The sequence below is a fragment of the Oncorhynchus nerka genome, linkage group LG24, assembly GCF_034236695.1.
Source record: "Oncorhynchus nerka isolate Pitt River linkage group LG24, Oner_Uvic_2.0, whole genome shotgun sequence".
Taxonomy (NCBI): domain Eukaryota; kingdom Metazoa; phylum Chordata; class Actinopteri; order Salmoniformes; family Salmonidae; genus Oncorhynchus; species Oncorhynchus nerka.
In genome coordinates, this window is record NC_088419.1 from 79,655,400 (window position 1) to 79,673,394 (window position 17,995).

Here is a 17,995-nt window from a genome sequence, read left to right on the forward strand (position 1 = left end):
CACAGCCCTACCTCCACACACAGCCCTGCCCCCACACACAGCCCTACCTCCACACACAGCCCTGCCCCCACACACAGCCCTGCCTCCACACACTGCCCTGCCCCCACACACAGCCCTACCTCCACACACAGCCCTGCCCCCACACACAGCCCTACCTCCACACACAGCCCTGCCCCCACACACAGCCCTGCCTCCACACACTGCCCTGCCCCCACACACAGCCCTACCTCCACACACAGCCCTGCCCCCACACACAGCCCTGCCTCCACACACAGCCCTGCCTCCACACACAGCCCTGCCCCGACACACAGCCCTGCCTCCACACACAGCCCTACCTCCACACACAGCCCTGCCCCCACACACAGCCCTGCCTCCACACACAGCCCTGCCCCCACACACAGCCCTGCCTCCACACACAGCCCTCCCTCCACACACAGCCCTGCCCCCCCACACACAGCCCTACCTCCACACACAGCCCTGCCCCCACACACAGCCCTGCCCCCACACACAGCCCTGCCCCCACACACAGCCCTGCCCCCACACACAGCCCTCCCTCCACACACAGCCCTGCCCCCACACACAGCCCTGCCTCCACACACAGCCCTGCCCCACACACAGCCCTCCCTCCACACACAGCCCTGCCTCCACACACAGCCCTGCCCCCACACACAGCCCTGCCCCCACACACAGCCCTCCCTCCACACACAGCCCTGCCCCCACACACAGCCCTGCCCCCACACAGCCCTGCCCCCACACACAGCCCTCCCTCCACACACAGCCCTGCCTCCACACACAGCCCTGCCCCCACACACAGCCCTGCCTCCACACACAGCCCTGCCCCCACACACAGCCCTGCCCCCACACACAGCCCTCCCTCCACACACAGCCCTCCCTCCACACACAGCCCTGCCTCCACACACAGCCCTGCCCCCACACACAGCCCTGCCTCCACACACAGCCCTGCCCCCACACACAGCCCTGCCCCCCACACACAGCCCTGCCCCCACACACAGCCCTCCCTCCACACACAGCCCTGCCCCCACACACAGCCCTGCCTCCACACACAGCCCTGCCCCCACACACAGCCCTCCCTCCACACACAGCCCTGCCCCCACACACAGCCCTGCCTCCACACACAGCCCTGCCTCCACACACAGCCCTGCCCCCACACACAGCCCTGCCCCCACACACAGCCCTGCCTCCACACACAGCCCTGCACCCACACACAGCCCTGCCCCCACACACAGCCCTCCCTCCACACACAGCCCTCCCTCCACACACAGCCCTCCCTTCACACACAGCCCTGCCTCCACACACAGCCCTGCCTCCACACACAGCCCTGCCTCCACACACAGCCCTGCCTCCACACACAGCCCTGCCCCCACACACAGCCCTGCCTCCACACACAGCCCATTGGGGGGGCCCTTCTAACCTGGGAAGTGTGACGCCTGCTTCTACAACAGCGACTGAACTTATATGAGCTAATTGTCTCTTTCTCAGTGTCAGACTAACGCTATCAATCCAGGAGAGTCGGAATTCAACACTGTTAATATGAACTCTATCATCACTTTTGTTTTAGAAGTTTATTGCTGTGTTTCCATTTTCCAAACATGCATATCATGCATGTGAACCTCAAACACAAAATGTCAAGGAATTTAGTTATTACACAGTTACTGTTTTGTTAGCAGGTTAATATTTATTGTCATAAGTTTTGCCCTGGAATCAGCTCTGCGGAGTGGTCACCAGCTGGCACAGCAGTCACTAGCTGGCACAGCAGTCACCAGCTGGCACAGCAGTCACTAGCTGGCACAGCCACAAAGTCCTAAAATCAGATGTTAAACCTAACCTTAGCCACACTGCTAACTAATGCGTGACCCTATCCTTAAATTAAGATTAAAAAGATAATTTTGTGATACAGACAATTTTGACTTTGCCGCTGTCCCATCTAGCGGAAAACGCTCAGTTTTACCTTCAGGGCAAGACTCATGACAATAATCACCAACCTGCTTTTTGCTACTCAGAGGCACCTACACACAAACGGAAGGCTGTAAAGCAGAAACATCTGTGTATGATATCCCTGATGCAGTGAAAATAATATAACAAATCAAAAAATGAACTAAGCTGTGTGACAATTTTTTACTTTATGCGAAATAGAGTCCAGACCTATTACATTTGTTTACTCAGAGGTTCCCCATGATCAATAATTTATAGGGCCTTCATCTCTCTTTTTGGTAGATGTCCAGTAGAATATGTTCAGAACGTCCAGTTCCCTGTTCTGGAGATGTCTGTGGCAGACTGTGGCTCTCGGTCCCTAAGCATGCTGGGAGAACTGGTCCAGGAAGTGCAGGTGGAACGAGCCGAGGCATGCCAGGACCTTCTCTAGAGTGGCAGAGGGGGTCAGCACGCACAGTCTGGGAGGGATGACGCACAAACAAACATTTTAATGTACTAATCTCACACACTCAGGGGTGTCATGCACCACAAAAATCTGAGAGGGCAAATCGTAGGCCCCCATGTCCATAACTTTTTTGGGCGTTTTTCAAACAAACAATCATTAAGCTTAATTATATGTAAAAAATAAAAATAAAAATAATATGTTTATTTTTCTGTATATCTAAGCATAGCTCTTGTGCTCTCTGTATTGTCCTGACTGGTGAATTTGTTTTTTTAAAGAAACTAAAAACATAAAATCTGGGTAAAGAATGAGTCTTATTCAGTACATTTAGAAATTGCTTGCTTTTCTAAAGTCTACCAACCTTGCCAGCAGGAATGACAATTAAGATAGTTATACAAGCTGTCTAACTTTATTGACAGCCTCAAGTGTCTTTGTAGCTAGTTATGAGGTTGGGAACCTATTTGGGCTAGCTAAAGACAACTTCATACAATTTCTAGGTGGCAAGTAGTATTACAGACAAGGTATGTTGGGTCATTGTCCTGTTGAAAAACAAATTATAGTCCCACTAAGTTCAAACCGGATGGGATGGTGTATCGCTACAGAATGCTGTGGTAGCCATGCTGCTTATGCTGAGCACTATTGTTTAACAAAACATATGGGGCATGTGCCCCTGTGGCCCCTGTGTGCCCACGTGCCTCTGCACCCACTCACAATTACCTGATGTGGTATTTGTCCTCTCTCTGCCCATGCTCACACCCTGCTCCCACACACACACCCTCCTCATCGAGTAGGCTCTGACTGTATAGCACGCCTGCCTCCAGTCCGTCAGACTACAGACAGAGGAAGCGGAGAAAGAAAAAGAAGTAGATGAAGACTACTACCTGTAACCAATGACGAATGTGATGCTTGATAAAAGACAGCTAACCTAACATAATTTGACAACCTGCAGGTTAGTACTGCAATATTAGTTTTACTGTTGTCATGTGTAGGTCGGCAGTGTATTGGTGCTACAGAGGGGTATAGTGGAAGTCTGTGTGCCCACCCTGGCCTGTTCCACTGCCTCAGGGGGAAGGCTCAGACGGGGGTAGATAAAAATACCTCCCGTCACTGGCTGACAGCTCACCCCCGGAAGACCAATCAGAAACTCCCAAGCCCGCTGAGCATTCTGGGCCAGGGTGATCCGATTGGTCAGAATCTCCTTTGGTGGAGACAGAGAGAGCAGTAACTAACACATCACACCTTAACACAGCTAATATATAATACTGATCCTGTGTAATGATTACCTCCTTTTTAACATTTGAGTTAATATGAGACTAAGAATTTTTGGAGACTACCGTGACTAATGCAGGAATTCCTTACTCATAAGTACCTGTGTATACTTGCTATGGGAGGGGTCTCCAGGTCTTGGAGGGTTAACCATTATTTCTAGGGCGATCTGTCCTGTGACGGGGGCACTGATGTCAGTACACAGGAGGGTCTTAGCAAACACCATCACTGCTGGGTCCACATTCACCAGCTCCATGTACCCCGTACGCAGCCCACACCTACACACAGCCAGGGGGAACAGGAGGCAAAGGGCACAGGGCACATAGGGGACACAGCAGTTTAACAGGGCAGAAAACTACAATGATTATAAATCATTAGGGCTAAGCATTTGCCTTTAATTTGTAAACATTTTGGTTTTTCATTTAATAAATCATCTCCAGACATTGGTGACATGGCCAACTATAGTATGTGGATGAAGTGGATCTACTGCAAGACTCACTCTCCTATGATGCCATTGGATATGGAGTGAAAGGAGGCCAGTTCTACCATCTCAGAGTACTGCTGACCCATTTCAAACAGGACCCTCTTATAGGACATAAACTCCATGCCCTCCCCATACACACAGTCCTGATACACCTAGACAGAGCAGGAAGGACAAGTAAAGAGATGAAGGCTGGAAAAGTGAGAGACAATGACATAGAGAAAAGCCAATTCTCTCCCACTGCTCATCCTAATGGGTAACAGGTGTTCAGGCAACTGTAAAGTAGACCTACCGGGTGTTATTTTCATGCACTACCAAACTAAAAGTGTAGTTCTGATATTTGGACCCCTTGTGTAACCTGCACCCACAGCCTGACCCCCAGGACCTCATTTATAAACTGTGTAAATACAAAAAAGACCCCAAAACTAGTTGGTGCCAGTTCACACAAAAGCTGGCATTAATAAAACTTGATGTGACCATGTGCTCACCATCATGCAAACGTTATACCATGTATACACACATTTTCTAGTGCTTGAAGTAAAGCATTGAAAGCAGGCAAGTAGATTGGTATTTTGTGAAAATGGGGAATAGCCTATGATGGACACACTTATAACAATATACAGGTTAATAACCAGATGCAATCATTTGCCGTTAGTGAGAAGAGAGAAAATCAATTTAGTTTATATTTGCATTTTAAAATAATTAGAAAAGGGCATCTGCTGTATTTCCCAGGCTACTATTTATTTCATTTCCATGATCATTGCATAATAAATTCATCACCCAAACTTTTTGTCTGTTAGATAGCCTAGGCCTACAGCAAGTGTCACTGAAAACGTTGAACATTCTTCCATCACCTCCAAATAAATGTAGGCTATTTGATCAAGTTTGCTATTGCCTTTTGAAAACTAAATCCGAATACTTCCAAAGTATACAACAAATAATGGCGTTATTGTTATCCTGAAAGGTGAATGATCAGCATTTTAGTGCTCGTTAACGAGCCACAGTTTCAGGACAGGTCTGATTTATAACGGGGGAAAATGCATATGTATGGCCTGCACCAAGTTAATAATTCTCAATATGTTTGTACTTGTGCAGTCCTTTCAGAAATGGCGCATGCAGATACTTAGTGTGCAATTTACGCAACGGTTATAAATGACCCCCTGATCTCCAATAATGATCAATATCACCTCATTGACCAATAGGAAGAGCCTCTCTTCTGCAGCAAACTGAATCACCCATTCTATAGATTTCCTGCTCTGTACATGACCTGTTAGGGAGGGAAAATGACAGTATGGTGAGATAGTGATAATATCATCTTAAAAGATAAAATGTCACAGGAAACTTTCATGGGCATGTTGCCAAAGAAAACACCTAGCTATCACACAATACCAGGGCTGGCTCGAGGCATAAGTGCCATAAGTGGTTGCTTAGGGACCCTGGCCGCTTACTGTTGAGAGTTAGAATAGTCAGGGCCCTGACCTACAGGGGGCCCCCCCCATTTATTTTGTTAGGCACTCTCACTCAGATATCATGGTTTAAGTCATGTCAAAACGTATAGAATTGCAGGAAATTAGCTTTAGAATGACAAAAAATGTATTTCTGCCCCATTGCAAAATGAGTAGAATTGCATGAAATTTGTTATAAAATTGCAAAAACCTATCCCCGCCTCATGGCAAAATTTGTAGAACTGCTGAAAATATGCTTTAAAACTGCATAAATGTGTAAGCAGCAGAGCAAAATGTGTGAACTACAGGAAATTAACTAATTTTTCCCTCCGATGTCAACCGAATCTCACTTAAGGCCCCCAAAAGGCTAGAGCCCTGCATGCTACGATTAAAATGGGATCTATAGAAAGGCCTATGGACTCAAGACTTTGTTAAACTTCACACTACTAAGTCAATTTAATAGCTTATAATTTAATAAAATCAATTTAAAGCATTGCACACAATGACATCCGAACTTGACTACAGACCAGTGGGGATACCAGGGTTGCTGATGTAGAGCGCTCTGGGCCTGCAGTGCCCTCTAGAGGCGGTGAGGGCTCGGTGCAGCTCCCCTGGCTCCAGAGCCCAGCCCTGCTCTTCACTCAGCTGGTAAGGCACCAGGACAGCCCCTACCTCCTCCAGCAGCATGGGCAGGGTGTGGGGGCAGGGCTGGGGGGTCAACACACCCGTTTGGGACACACCCTTCCCTCTCACCAACAGCTTTAGCATCACCTGTAGGAGGGTCGTGTGAAGGAGGTGGAATAATAAGGGCGTAATAAATGCTCATCACAAATCTTACTATGCATTATAACTGCATCATAGTGCATTATACCTGCAGGCTGTACAATCTTACCAATATATCTATTGAAAATAGAAGTCACAGTAGACATCTGGTTGGTATGGTCGTACAGTTTAGAGTGAAGATCTGGGGTTGTTATACTCTTACTTTCAGAGCTATCTGTGAGCCAGCAGAGATGAAGATGTTGTGGGGATAGGAAGGCACTCCTCCATCTCGACCAGTGATGAACTCTGCAACGCTGCGCTGAACATGAGGCAGCCCACAGGAGTCTGTGTATGAACCTATTACAAAACAGCCAATTAATGAATCAATCAACCAACCAGATCAATCACTAAAACAAATATACCCTTTAACATAATTTAAACCAAACATACCATAAGTAGGCCTACTGCTGTATTCACTGCCTAAGTGATGAGATGTGTATGACGCATAAACAACCAACTTACCCACACTGCCCCCATCACACTCTCCCAGCAGCCTCTGGGCTCTCTGCCTGACGTCCACAGGAAGTGTGTCATTATGCAGGAGCTCAGGGAACAGACAGACCGACAGGACCTGACAGACAGCACACAGACACAGAGCTGTAGACAGAGACTGCAAGATACTTGGTCATAGACAGATCCACAGCGAGAGCAGAAAAGAGTGAGCGTGAGTGAGCGAAAGAGAGGGCAGAAGAGTGAGTGGGGGAGTGAGACAGAAAGATAGAGACCACACCTGTCGCACAAAGGAGATTGGTTTTATCCCGGTCCTGTGTGAATCACCTGAGCTAATGTCAATAACTTCCTTGAATGGTTTCTGCTCTCCCTGTAGAGAAGACAGAAAGGGGACTTATCTACATGGAACAAAAATATAAACGCAACATCTAATAGGTTGGTCCCATGTTTCATGGGCTGAAATGTCCATACGCACATAAAGCTTCTCTCAGATTGTGCACAAATTTCTTTACATCCCGGTTTGTGAGCATTTTTCCTTTGCCAAGATAATCCATCCATTTGACACGTGTGGCATATCAAGAAGTCGATTAAACAGCGTGATCATTACGTTGATGCATCAGTATGACATGACTAAATCTATCCTTCAACACGTTATATGCAGTTTAGTCATTTTGGAGAAAGTTAACATTTAATAGAAATTAAAACCCCCATCCTGGTTTGATAACCTGAATAAAAATATATATATTTATGGTGTGTGCAGGGCCGGACCTAGGCATAAGCAACATAGGCAATCGCCTAGGGTCCCTGGCTGCTAGGAAGCCCCCAACAAAACTCAGTTGGGGTCTCAACTTACTGTTGAGAGTTTGAATTACTATTCTCTCTCACGCAGATGTCATTAATATGACATAAGTCATTTCAAAATGGTTAGAAAACTGCAAGTTGGTTCTCTTCCCTATGGCAAAATTAATTGAATTGCATGATGTGTTATACAGTACAATAGCAACATTTTCTCTTCTCACCATTGCAAAATGTGAAGAATTGAATGCCTAAAACAAATATTTCTCAACAAAATAAATAAGTATGCATGTGAAGACAACAACCCTTTCCGGGTTGGAGCGAGCGGTCGCATCCGAGTGCTTCGGTCTGCAGGTAGTATAACTTTTCATTACATTTCATTACATTTCATTATAGTACAACGGTTTGATTTGTCTAATCTTAGCAATTTCTTCTTAGCTAGCTACATAGCCGTCTTTGTATCAAAGATAATTGCGTAATTATCGTATTTCGTCGTCCTAACGTAGTCTACACTGCTATCTGCCCAGCAGCTAGCCAGCTAGCCAGCTAGCAAACGTCCACCGTCTTCCGAATACCAGCACTGTAAAAAACTATTACACTCAACTGAACGACTTGAATAGTGTAGTGTTAGCTAGCTACATAGTTGTCTTTGCTGTCTTCATATCCAAGATAATTGTGTAGTTTAGTGTGTAGTGTGTAGTGTGTGTAGTCTTAGAGTGATTATCTTAATTTACCGAGGTTAGCTAGCCAGCTATTTGTCATCCTTAACGTAGGAGACACTGCTAGCTAGCCAACAGCTAGCCAACGTCTACCGAATAGAACTTCCTCACTCAACAACCCGGTCGCATTCGCTCCACAGGTAGTATCACATTTTCATTTCATTTCATTACAGTACAACGGTTTGATTTGTTTGATCGTAGCTAGCTACATAGCTAGCTACATAGCCGTCTTTGTATCAAAGATAATTGTGTAGTCTAGAGCGATTTTCTAGGTTAGCTAGCCAGCTATTGTCGTTCTTTTAACGCAACGTAACGTAATCAACACTGCTAGCTAGCCAGCTAGCCCCCGAATAGCAGCACTGTTGAAACTATCACACTCAACGGAACGACTTGATTAGTGTAGTGCCAACAACGCAGCCACTGCCAGCTAGCCTACAAAGTCAACAACGCAGCCACTGCCAGCTAGCCTACTTCAGCAGTACTGTATCATTTTAATTATTTTAGTCAATAAGATTCTTGCTACGTAAGCTTAACTTTCTGAACATTCGAGACGTGTAGTCCACTTGTCATTCCAATCTCCTTTGCATTAGCGTAGCCTCTTCTGTAGCCTGTCAACTATGTGTCTGTCTATCCCTGTTCTCTCCTCTCTGCACAGACCATACAAACGCTCCACACCGCGTGGCCGCGGCCACCCTAATCTGGTGGTCCCAGCGCGCACGACCCACGTGGAGTTCCAGGTCTCCGGTAGCCTCTGGAACTGCCGATCTGCGGCCAACAACGCAGAGTTCATCTCAGCCTATGCCTCCCTCCAGTCCCTCGACTTCTTGGCACTGACGGAAACATGGATCACCACAGATAACACTGCTACTCCTACTGCTCTCTCTTCGTCCGCCCACGTGTTCTCGCACACCCCGAGAGCTTCTGGTCAGCGGGGTGGTGGCACCGGGATCCTCATCTCTCCCCAGTGGTCATTCTCTCTTTCTCCCCTTACCCATCTGTCTATCGCCTCCTTTGAATTCCATGCTGTCACAGTTACCAGCCCTTTCAAGCTTAACATCCTTATCATTTATCGCCCTCCAGGTTCCCTCGGAGAGTTCATCAATGAGCTTGATGCCTTGATAAGCTCCTTTCCTGAGGACGGCTCACCTCTCACAGTTCTGGGCGACTTTAACCTCCCCACGTCTACCTTTGACTCATTCCTCTCTGCCTCCTTCTTTCCACTCCTCTCCTCTTTTGACCTCACCCTCTCACCTTCCCCCCCTACTCACAAGGCAGGAAATACGCTCGACCTCATCTTTACTAGATGCTGTTCTTCCACTAACCTCACTGCAACTCCCCTCCAAGTCTCCGACCACTACCTTGTATCCTTTTCCCTCTCGCTCTCATCCAACACTTCCCACACTGCCCCTACTCGGATGGTATCGCGCCGTCCCAACCTTCGCTCTCTCTCTCCCCGCTACTCTCTCCTCTTCCATCCTATCATCTCTTCCCTCTGCTCAAACCTTCTCCAACCTATCTCCTGATTCTGCCTCCTCAACCCTCCTCTCCTCCCTTTCTGCATCCTTTGACTCTCTATGTCCCCTATCCTCCAGGCCGGCTCGGTCCTCCCCCCTCCCGCTCCGTGGCTCGACGACTCATTGCGAGCTCACAGAACAGGGCTCCGGGCAGCCGAGCGGAAATGAGGGAAAACTCGCCTCCCTGCGGACCTGGCATCCTTTCACTCCCTCCTCTCTACATTTTCCTCTTCTGTCTCTGCTGCTAAAGCCACTTTCTACCACTCTAAATTCCAAGCATCTGCCTCTAACCCTAGGAAGCTCTTTGCCACCTTCTCCTCCCTCCTGAATCCTCCTCCCCCTCCCCCCTCCTCCCTCTCTGCAGATGACTTCGTCAACCATTTTGAACAGAAGGTCGACGACATCCGATCCTTGTTTGCTAAGTCAAACGACACCGCTGGTTCTGCTCACACTGCCCTACCCTGTGCTCTGACCTCTTTCTCCCTCTCTCTCCAGATGAAATCTCGCGTCTTGTGACGGCCGGCCGCCCAACAACCTGCCCGCTTGACCCTATCCCCTCCTCTCTTCTCCAGACCATTTTCGGAGACCTTCTCCCTTACCTCACCTCGCTCATCAACTCATCCCTGACCGCTGGCTACGTCCCTTCCGTCTTCAAGAGAGCGAGAGTTGCACCCCTTCTGAAAAAACCTACACTCGATCCCTCCGATGTCAACAACTACAGACCAGTATCCCTTCTTTCTTTTCTCTCCAAAACTCTTGAACGTGCCGTCCTTGGCCAGCTCTCCCACTATCTCTCTCAGAATGACCTTCTTGATCCAAATCAGTCAGGTTTCAAGACTAGTCATTCAACTGAGACTGCTCTTCTCTGTATCACGGAGGCGCTCCGCACTGCTAAAGCTAACTCTCTCTCCTCTGCTCTCATCCTTCTAGACCTATCGGCTGCCTTCGATACTGTGAACCATCAGATCCTCCTCTCCACCCTCTCCGAGTTGGGCATCTCCGGCGCGGCCCACGCTTGGATTGCGTCCTACCTGACAGGTCGCTCCTACCAGGTGGCGTGGCGAGAATCTGTCTCCTCACCACGCGCTCTCACCACTGGCGTCCCCAGGGCTCTGTTCTAGGCCCTCTCCTATTCTCGCTATACACCAAGTCACTTGGCTCTGTCATAACCTCACATGGTCTCTCCTATCATTGCTATGCAGACGACACACAATTAATCTTCTCCTTTCCCCCTTCTGATGACCAGGTGGCGAATCGCATCTCTGCATGTCTGGCAGACATATCAGTGTGGATGACGGATCACCACCTCAAGCTGAACCTCGGCAAGACGGAGCTGCTCTTCCTCCCGGGAAGGACTGCCCGTTCCATGATCTCGCCATCACGGTTGACAACTCCATTGTGTCCTCCTCCCAGAGCGCTAAGAACCTTGGCGTGATCCTGGACAACACCCTGTCGTTCTCAACTAACATCAAGGCGGTGGCCCGTTCCTGTAGGTTCATGCTCTACAACATCCGCAGAGTACGACCCTGCCTCACACAGGAAGCAGCGCAGGTCCTAATCCAGGCACTTGTCATCTCCCGTCTGGATTACTGCAACTCGCTGTTGGCTGGGCTCCCTGCCTGTGCCATTAAACCCCTACAACTCATCCAGAACGCCGCAGCCCGTCTGGTGTTCAACCTTCCCAAGTTCTCTCACGTCACCCCGCTCCTCCGCTCTCTCCACTGGCTTCCAGTTGAAGCTCGCATCCGCTACAAGACCATGGTGCTTGCCTACGGAGCTGTGAGGGGAACGGCACCTCAGTACCTCCAGGCTCTGATCAGGCCCTACACCCAAACAAGGGCACTGCGTTCATCCACATCTGGCCTGCTCGCCTCCCTACCACTGAGGAAGTACAGTTCCCGCGCAGCCCAGTCAAAACTGTTCGCTGCTCTGGCCCCCAATGGTGGAACAAACTCCCTCACGACGCCAGGACAGCGGAGTCAATCACCACCTTCCGGAGACACCTGAAACCCCACCTCTTTCAGGAATACCTAGGATAGGATAAAGTAATCCTTCTCACCCCCCCCCTTAAAAGATTTAGATGCACTATTGTAAAGTGGCTGTTCCACTGGATGTCTTAAGGTGAACGCACCAATTTGTAAGTCGCTCTGGATAAGAGCGTCTGCTAAATGACTTAAATGTAAATGTAAATGTGAAGACAGTGCAAAAAAAATGACTTGTGGTTAAATTCCCATGTAATGAAAAAAAAGTGTTAATGGGTTTCAATCACATTTTCAACTGATGGTTGTCACAAAAACTGTTGCATTAAAACCTTTAATAAACTGCATCCCTTGTTCTCAATTTCCACCTGAAGACATACCATAATCTAACTGCCTGTAGCTCAGCCCCAGAGGCAAGGATATGCATATTCTTGGTATCATTTGAATGGAAAGATTCTGAAGTTTGTGGAAATGTTAATTGAATGTAGGAGAATATAACACAGTAGATCTGGTGCAAGAAAAGAGAAAGAAAGAGCATACGTTTTCTGTTTTTTATAGTTGTAGCATCATCTTTCACATGTATTAGAATAGCCACACAGTCGGATAGGATGCTGGAGATATTTTTGATGGATAACACAAGAGGGCAAGTGTACAAAGTTTCAGACTGATACCTTCAGGAATGGGTGAGCTACATGATATTTAGCATGAAGTCACCCAGGTGTCCCACACAAGTTGCCCAAATGTACCCAAGTGGCCGAATTGGTGAAATGACCTATAACTATATACAACAGTGCAAATAACTATATACAACATATCAAAAACCAATTCTAACACACAAAAAAATATAGAAAAACGTTTAAAAATATTAGAAAAATAATATTTAAAAAAAATAGTAGGCCCTTTGGAAGTCCTCTACATAATATTGTGCCATGTCCCATAGCAGTCTCTTTCTGATGTAAAGCAGAAGCAAACTGAACAGGTGGTGCAGGTCATGCGACACAGAACACAACGACGCCTCCGTGCTGTGCCCTTTTGGCCCTGAGGCACAGTCATGCCTGCAGTAATGAACTGTGGCATATGAACACCACTGGAGGCAGGAGTAGAGGGGGCAGAGGTAGAGCGGGCAGCTTGGCACCGGGGGCTCCCAGTCGGAGTCGCTATTACTGTGAAAGAAAACATTTAAAAAATATATTTGTATTGTATGAGCCTTTTATCATCACATAAAATAAACATATATGTATTGTATAGAGCAGAAGGAACAGTCAACTCCGGCCATTGTTGTGGGCCTGCACTCCCCCGAACAGCACCCAATGGCTATTTCATATGGAAATGGAGAGGAGTAGCAGGCACAGTGGCCATGTGTGTGTTTGCTGTTCTACTCCATTCCATTTGAATAAAAAATGGAAAATATATATCTGACATGGAATATATACAGTGGGGCAAAAAAGTATTTAGTCAGCCACCAATTGTGCAAGTTCTCCAACTTAAAAAGATGAGAGAGGCATGTAATTTTCATCATAGGTACACTTCAACTATGACAGACAAGATGAAAAAAAAAAAAAAAATCACGTAGAATTTTTTATGAATTTATTTGCAAATTATGGTGGAAAATAAGTATTTGGTCACCTACAAACAAGCAAGATTTCTGGCTCTCACAGACCTGTAACTTCTTCTTTAAGGATCCTCTGTCCTCCACTCGTTACCTGTATTTAAGGGCTAGGCGTCCCGCTAGCAGGAAAACTTCCAGTGGAACTGGGGGGCGCGCAATTCAAATAAATAATCAATCATAAAAATTACTGATGTCTTGAGATGTTGCTTCAATATATCCACATAATTGTCCTCCTCATGATGCCATCTATTTGGTGAAGTGTACCAGTCCCTCCTGCTGCAAAGCACTCCCACAACATGATGCTGCCACCCCCGTGCTTCACAGTTGGGATGGTGGTCTTCAGCTTGCAAGCATCCCCCTTTTTCCTCCAAACATAATGGTCATTATTGCCAAATAGTTCTATTGTTGTTTCAACAGACCAGAGGACATTTCTCCAAAAAGTACGATCTTTTTCTACATGTGCAGTTGCAAACCGTAGTCTGGCTTTTTTTAATGGTGGTTCTGGAGCAGTGGCTCCTTCCTTGCTGAGCGGCCTTTCAGGTTATGTCGATATAGGCCTCGTTTTACCGTGGATATAGATACTTTTGTACCGGTATTCTCCAGCATCTTCACAAGGTCCTTTGCTGTTGTTCTGGAATTGATTTGCACTTCTCACAAAAGTATGTTCATCTCTAGGAGACAGAACGCGTCTTCTTCCTGAGCGGTATGATGACTGCGTGGTCCCTGGTGTTTAATTTTGCGTACTATCATTTGTACAGATGAACGTGGTGCTTTCAGGCATTTGGAAATTGCTCCCAAGGATGACCCAGACTTGTGGAGGTCTACAATTTCTTGGCTGATTTATTTTGGTTTTCCCATGATGTCAAGCAAAGAGGCACTGAGTTGAAGGTAGGCATTGAAATAATTCCACAGGTACACCGCCAATTGACTCAAATTATGTCAATTAGCCTATCAGAAGGTTCTAAAGCCATGACATCATTTTCTGGAATATTCCAAGCTGTTTAAAGGCACAGTCAACTTATTGTATGTAAACTTCTGACCCACTGGAATTGTGATACAGTGAATTAAGGGAAATAATCTGTCTGTAAACAATTGCTGGAAAAATTTACTTGTGTCATATACAAAGTAGATATACATATACAAAGTGTCCTAACCAATTTGCCAAAACTATAGTTTGTTATCAAGAACCGGCACAGGTTTCATAATTCACAAATAGTGATCTGATCTGTGTCCCTGTACTAAAACGGGTATTTCTTAGTTTTGGAACCTTGAACAGACTGCTGACACCCTGTGGAAGGAATTGCATCCAGGGAGCTAATTTTCAAAATTACCTCATAGTTGCCATTCTAAGAGGATGGTCTCTCTCATAAACAATTCTGGTTGGTTTTTCTTTGGATTTTCTCCTACCATATCTATTGTTATATTATCCTACATTATTTTAACATTAATACAAACTTCAAAGTGTTTTCTTTCAAATGGTACCAATTATATGCATATCCTGGCTTCAGGGCCTGAGCAACAGGCAGTTTACTTTGAGCACGTCATTCAGGCAGGAAATGGAGAAGGGGTCTAGCCCTAAGAAGTTTTTAAATAGCCAATGTGCCCACTCTGGTCTTGGCAAGTGTGCTCTAGCCAACAGCTCACAGATACAGTGCGGGTTGGCTAGTCTACATGAGATTCTGTATGGATAAGAGCAAGATTCTTTTCATTTGTCAAACTAAAAACAAAGCATCACCAGAATAAGACCCTTGATATTTATTGGAAAGGAACATCAAGCTCATCATCTTGCACTTTCACCACCCTGTGAAGTTCATCATAACTTCATCATAACTTATTTTTTATTTTTTTACCTTTATTTTACTAGGCAAGCCAGTTAAGAACAAATTCGTATTTTCAATGACGGCCTAGGAACAGTGGGTTAACTGCCTGTTCAGGGGCAGAATGACAGATTTGTACCTTATCAGCTCGGGGATTCGAACTTGCAACCTTTCGGTTACTAACCACTAGGCTACGCTGCCGCCTATAGCCTAATAAACTGCATGCTTTCCTGAGTCGTACTGGGAGGACCACACAACATATCGAGTGACGCCAAGTTTAATTCGATATGATGGTTATTATATCAATATTTGCTCATCAAGGCATTTCCACCGACCATTTATCACATGATACATTTTACAGACAAAAGATTCCACCAAAATGTCTACAATTTTACCAACATTTCCTGTTTCAGCCTGGTCGTGACTTTCTTCATGCGTCAAGTAATTCTTCCTCATTAAATGGTTGGATTGAAACATGGTTAGTGACTCACCTGTTGGAGTAGTGCAGTGATCTGTTCTGAACGTCTCTGTAGCCCCCACTGTGGTGAGACTCTTATCCCTCTCAGCATGGGGTTATCCTCTCTCAGGGAATACATCCCTCACCAGACAGGACCTCCAAACCCTCAACTAGCACCGTCTATTGACCAGAAACCCCCAAATAGCACAGTCTATAGATCACCAAACCCTCAACTAGCACTTTCTACATAGACCTCCAAGCACTTTCTACATAGACAGAAAAACAGTAGTCTCTTTCTGTCTATGTACACCCCAAAACCCTCAACTAGTCGGTGTTGACCTCCAAGGACTCAAGTAGCACTGGCTATATTCCAAATCCTCAATTGTCTAGAACCATTTATACAAGCTGAAACTTGGGAGCACAGTGTTAAGTTTCTGTATAATGTTTTATTTTCTAGTTTAATTTTTCACTTTAGGATTGAGACAGATGTATACAGTCCTGAAAATAATACATAAACCAAGCTCCTTCAGTTAGTTTCAGCTGCAACATAACCATTTCATGAACCTTGTTTGGAATGATTAATCATGTTCTGGGTATTTGTAATTCTCAGCTACATTTTTACACACCTCAGAGGTTAGAGCTATCCCAATTCTGGACTTTGGTTGTGCGTCTCGGGTCTGTGAGCTTGGACAGGGTTGTATAACAGACTGAGGCTAACCAACCAGCCAGACAAACGTTTAATTTTCTGAAAAGAATTACCAAGAAGTACAAAAACATCTTCAGCAAGAAATACATTGAATGTGGTTTTGGAGGAAGTTCATATGAAACAGAACCTATGTAAAATAATCATTTTCCCCAAATGAATAGTGAATTCGCCCGTATGCTCTCATATACACAACAACATATGCACCATATTGCCCCACAGCGTATAGTGTTGTGGGCACACAGAAGGATGACATAGACAAATAGACAATAATTATCTGACAACATTTTCCAAGAAGACCAATGCCCCCTACTAACCACGGGTAAAATCCCCTCACAATGATCTCAATTGTGTTTTTAATACACAATGAAATTAAACAGACTACCACTTGGTAATCAGTATACTCGCAGGTAAGTTTTGGTGGACTGCCATTACAATAATTTCAAGGGAACCTGGAAAATTATGTATGTAGTGTGGATAGCCACTGAATGACAGCCCGGTTACCTGTTCAGGAGTCTTATGGCTTGGGGGTAAAAACTGTTGAGAAGCCTTTTTGTCCTAGACTTGGAACTCTGGTACCACTTGCCATGCAGTAGTAGAAAGAACAGTCCATGACTGGGGTGGCTGGGGACTTATAGGGCCTTCCTCTGACACCGCCTGGTGTCAGTCCCATAACAAATGCTTTTCCAACGGTCTTGAAGGAGTTCCCACAAACGCTGGGCACTTGTTGGCTGCTTTTCCTTCACTCTGTGGTTCGACTCATCCCAAACCATCTCAATTTGGTTGAGGTCAGGGGATTTTGGAGGCCAGGTCATCTGATGCAGCACTCCATCACTCTCCTTCTTGGTAAAATAGCCCTTACACAGCCTGGAGGTGTGTTGGGTCATTGTCCTGTTGAAGAACAAAGGATAGTCCCACTAAGCCCAACCAGATGGGATGGCGTATCGCTGAAGAATGCTGTGGTAGCCATGCTGGTTAAGTAAATAAATCACAGACAGCATCACCAGCAAAGCACCCCCACACCATAACAGCTCCTGCTCCATGCTTTACAGTGGGAAATACACGTGGAGATCATCCGTTCACCCTCACCGCGTCTCACAAAGACACAGCGGTTGGAACCAAAAATCTCCAATTTGGACTCCAGACCAAAGGACAAATTTCCAACAGTATAATGTCAATTGCTCATGTTTCTTGGCCCAAGCAAGTCTCTTCTGCTTATTTGTGTCCTTTAGTAGGGATTTCTTTGCAGCAATTTGACCATGAGAGCCTGATTTACAGTGTCCTCTGAAGATTTAATGTTGAGATGTATCTGTTACTTGAACTCTGTGAAGCATTTATTTGGGCTGCAATTTCTGAGGCTGGTAATTCTAATGAACTTAACCTCTGCAGCAGAAGTAACTCTGGGTCTTCCTTTCCTGTGGCGGTCCTCATGAGAGCCAGTTTCATCATAGCGCTTGATGGTTTTTGCGACTGCAAAGTTCTTGAAATGTTACATAGTGACTGATCTTCATGTCTTAAAGTAATGATGGACTGTTGTTGCTCT

The 17,995-nt window shown here is 46.1% G+C and overlaps 1 protein-coding gene across 2 annotated transcripts; it reads right to left on the bottom strand.

Moving 5' to 3' along the window:
* Positions 1–1,564: 1,564 nt before the first annotated feature.
* On the bottom strand, positions 1,565–16,139 carry LOC115108618 (alanine aminotransferase 2-like). 2 transcript variants are annotated; one of them, XM_029633167.2, is made up of 11 exons: positions 15,784–16,139; positions 7,140–7,229; positions 6,872–6,980; positions 6,573–6,706; positions 6,115–6,358; positions 5,330–5,409; positions 4,161–4,297; positions 3,765–3,939; positions 3,438–3,593; positions 3,113–3,225; positions 1,565–2,411 (listed from the first exon to the last, which is right to left on the bottom strand). In XM_029633167.2, exons 1-11 carry the CDS (start codon positions 15,886–15,888, stop codon positions 2,312–2,314), a joined length of 1,443 nt encoding a protein of 480 aa, XP_029489027.1. In that variant the 5' UTR covers positions 15,889–16,139; the 3' UTR covers positions 1,565–2,311. The 2 variants fall into 2 exon arrangements, with proteins under 2 accessions (XP_029489027.1, XP_029489028.1); XM_029633168.2 differs by lacking the exon at positions 7,140–7,229.
* Between the last annotated feature and the right edge of the window lie 1,856 nt (positions 16,140–17,995).

Bases quoted from the DNA above. Each gene is read 5' to 3' on its own strand.
- LOC115108618 (XM_029633167.2), bottom strand. From the start codon at position 15,888: ATGTATTCCCTGAGAGAGGATAACCCCATGCTGAGAGGGATAAGAGTC. The intron at 4,298-5,329 runs GTGATATTGATC...TGCTCTGTCTAG, and splicing joins TCTTCCTATTGGTCAATGAG to GTGTATCAGGACTGTGTGTA. The intron at 2,412-3,112 runs GTAATTGTGAGT...CATCCCTCCCAG, and splicing joins GAGGACAAATACCACATCAG to ACTGTGCGTGCTGACCCCCT.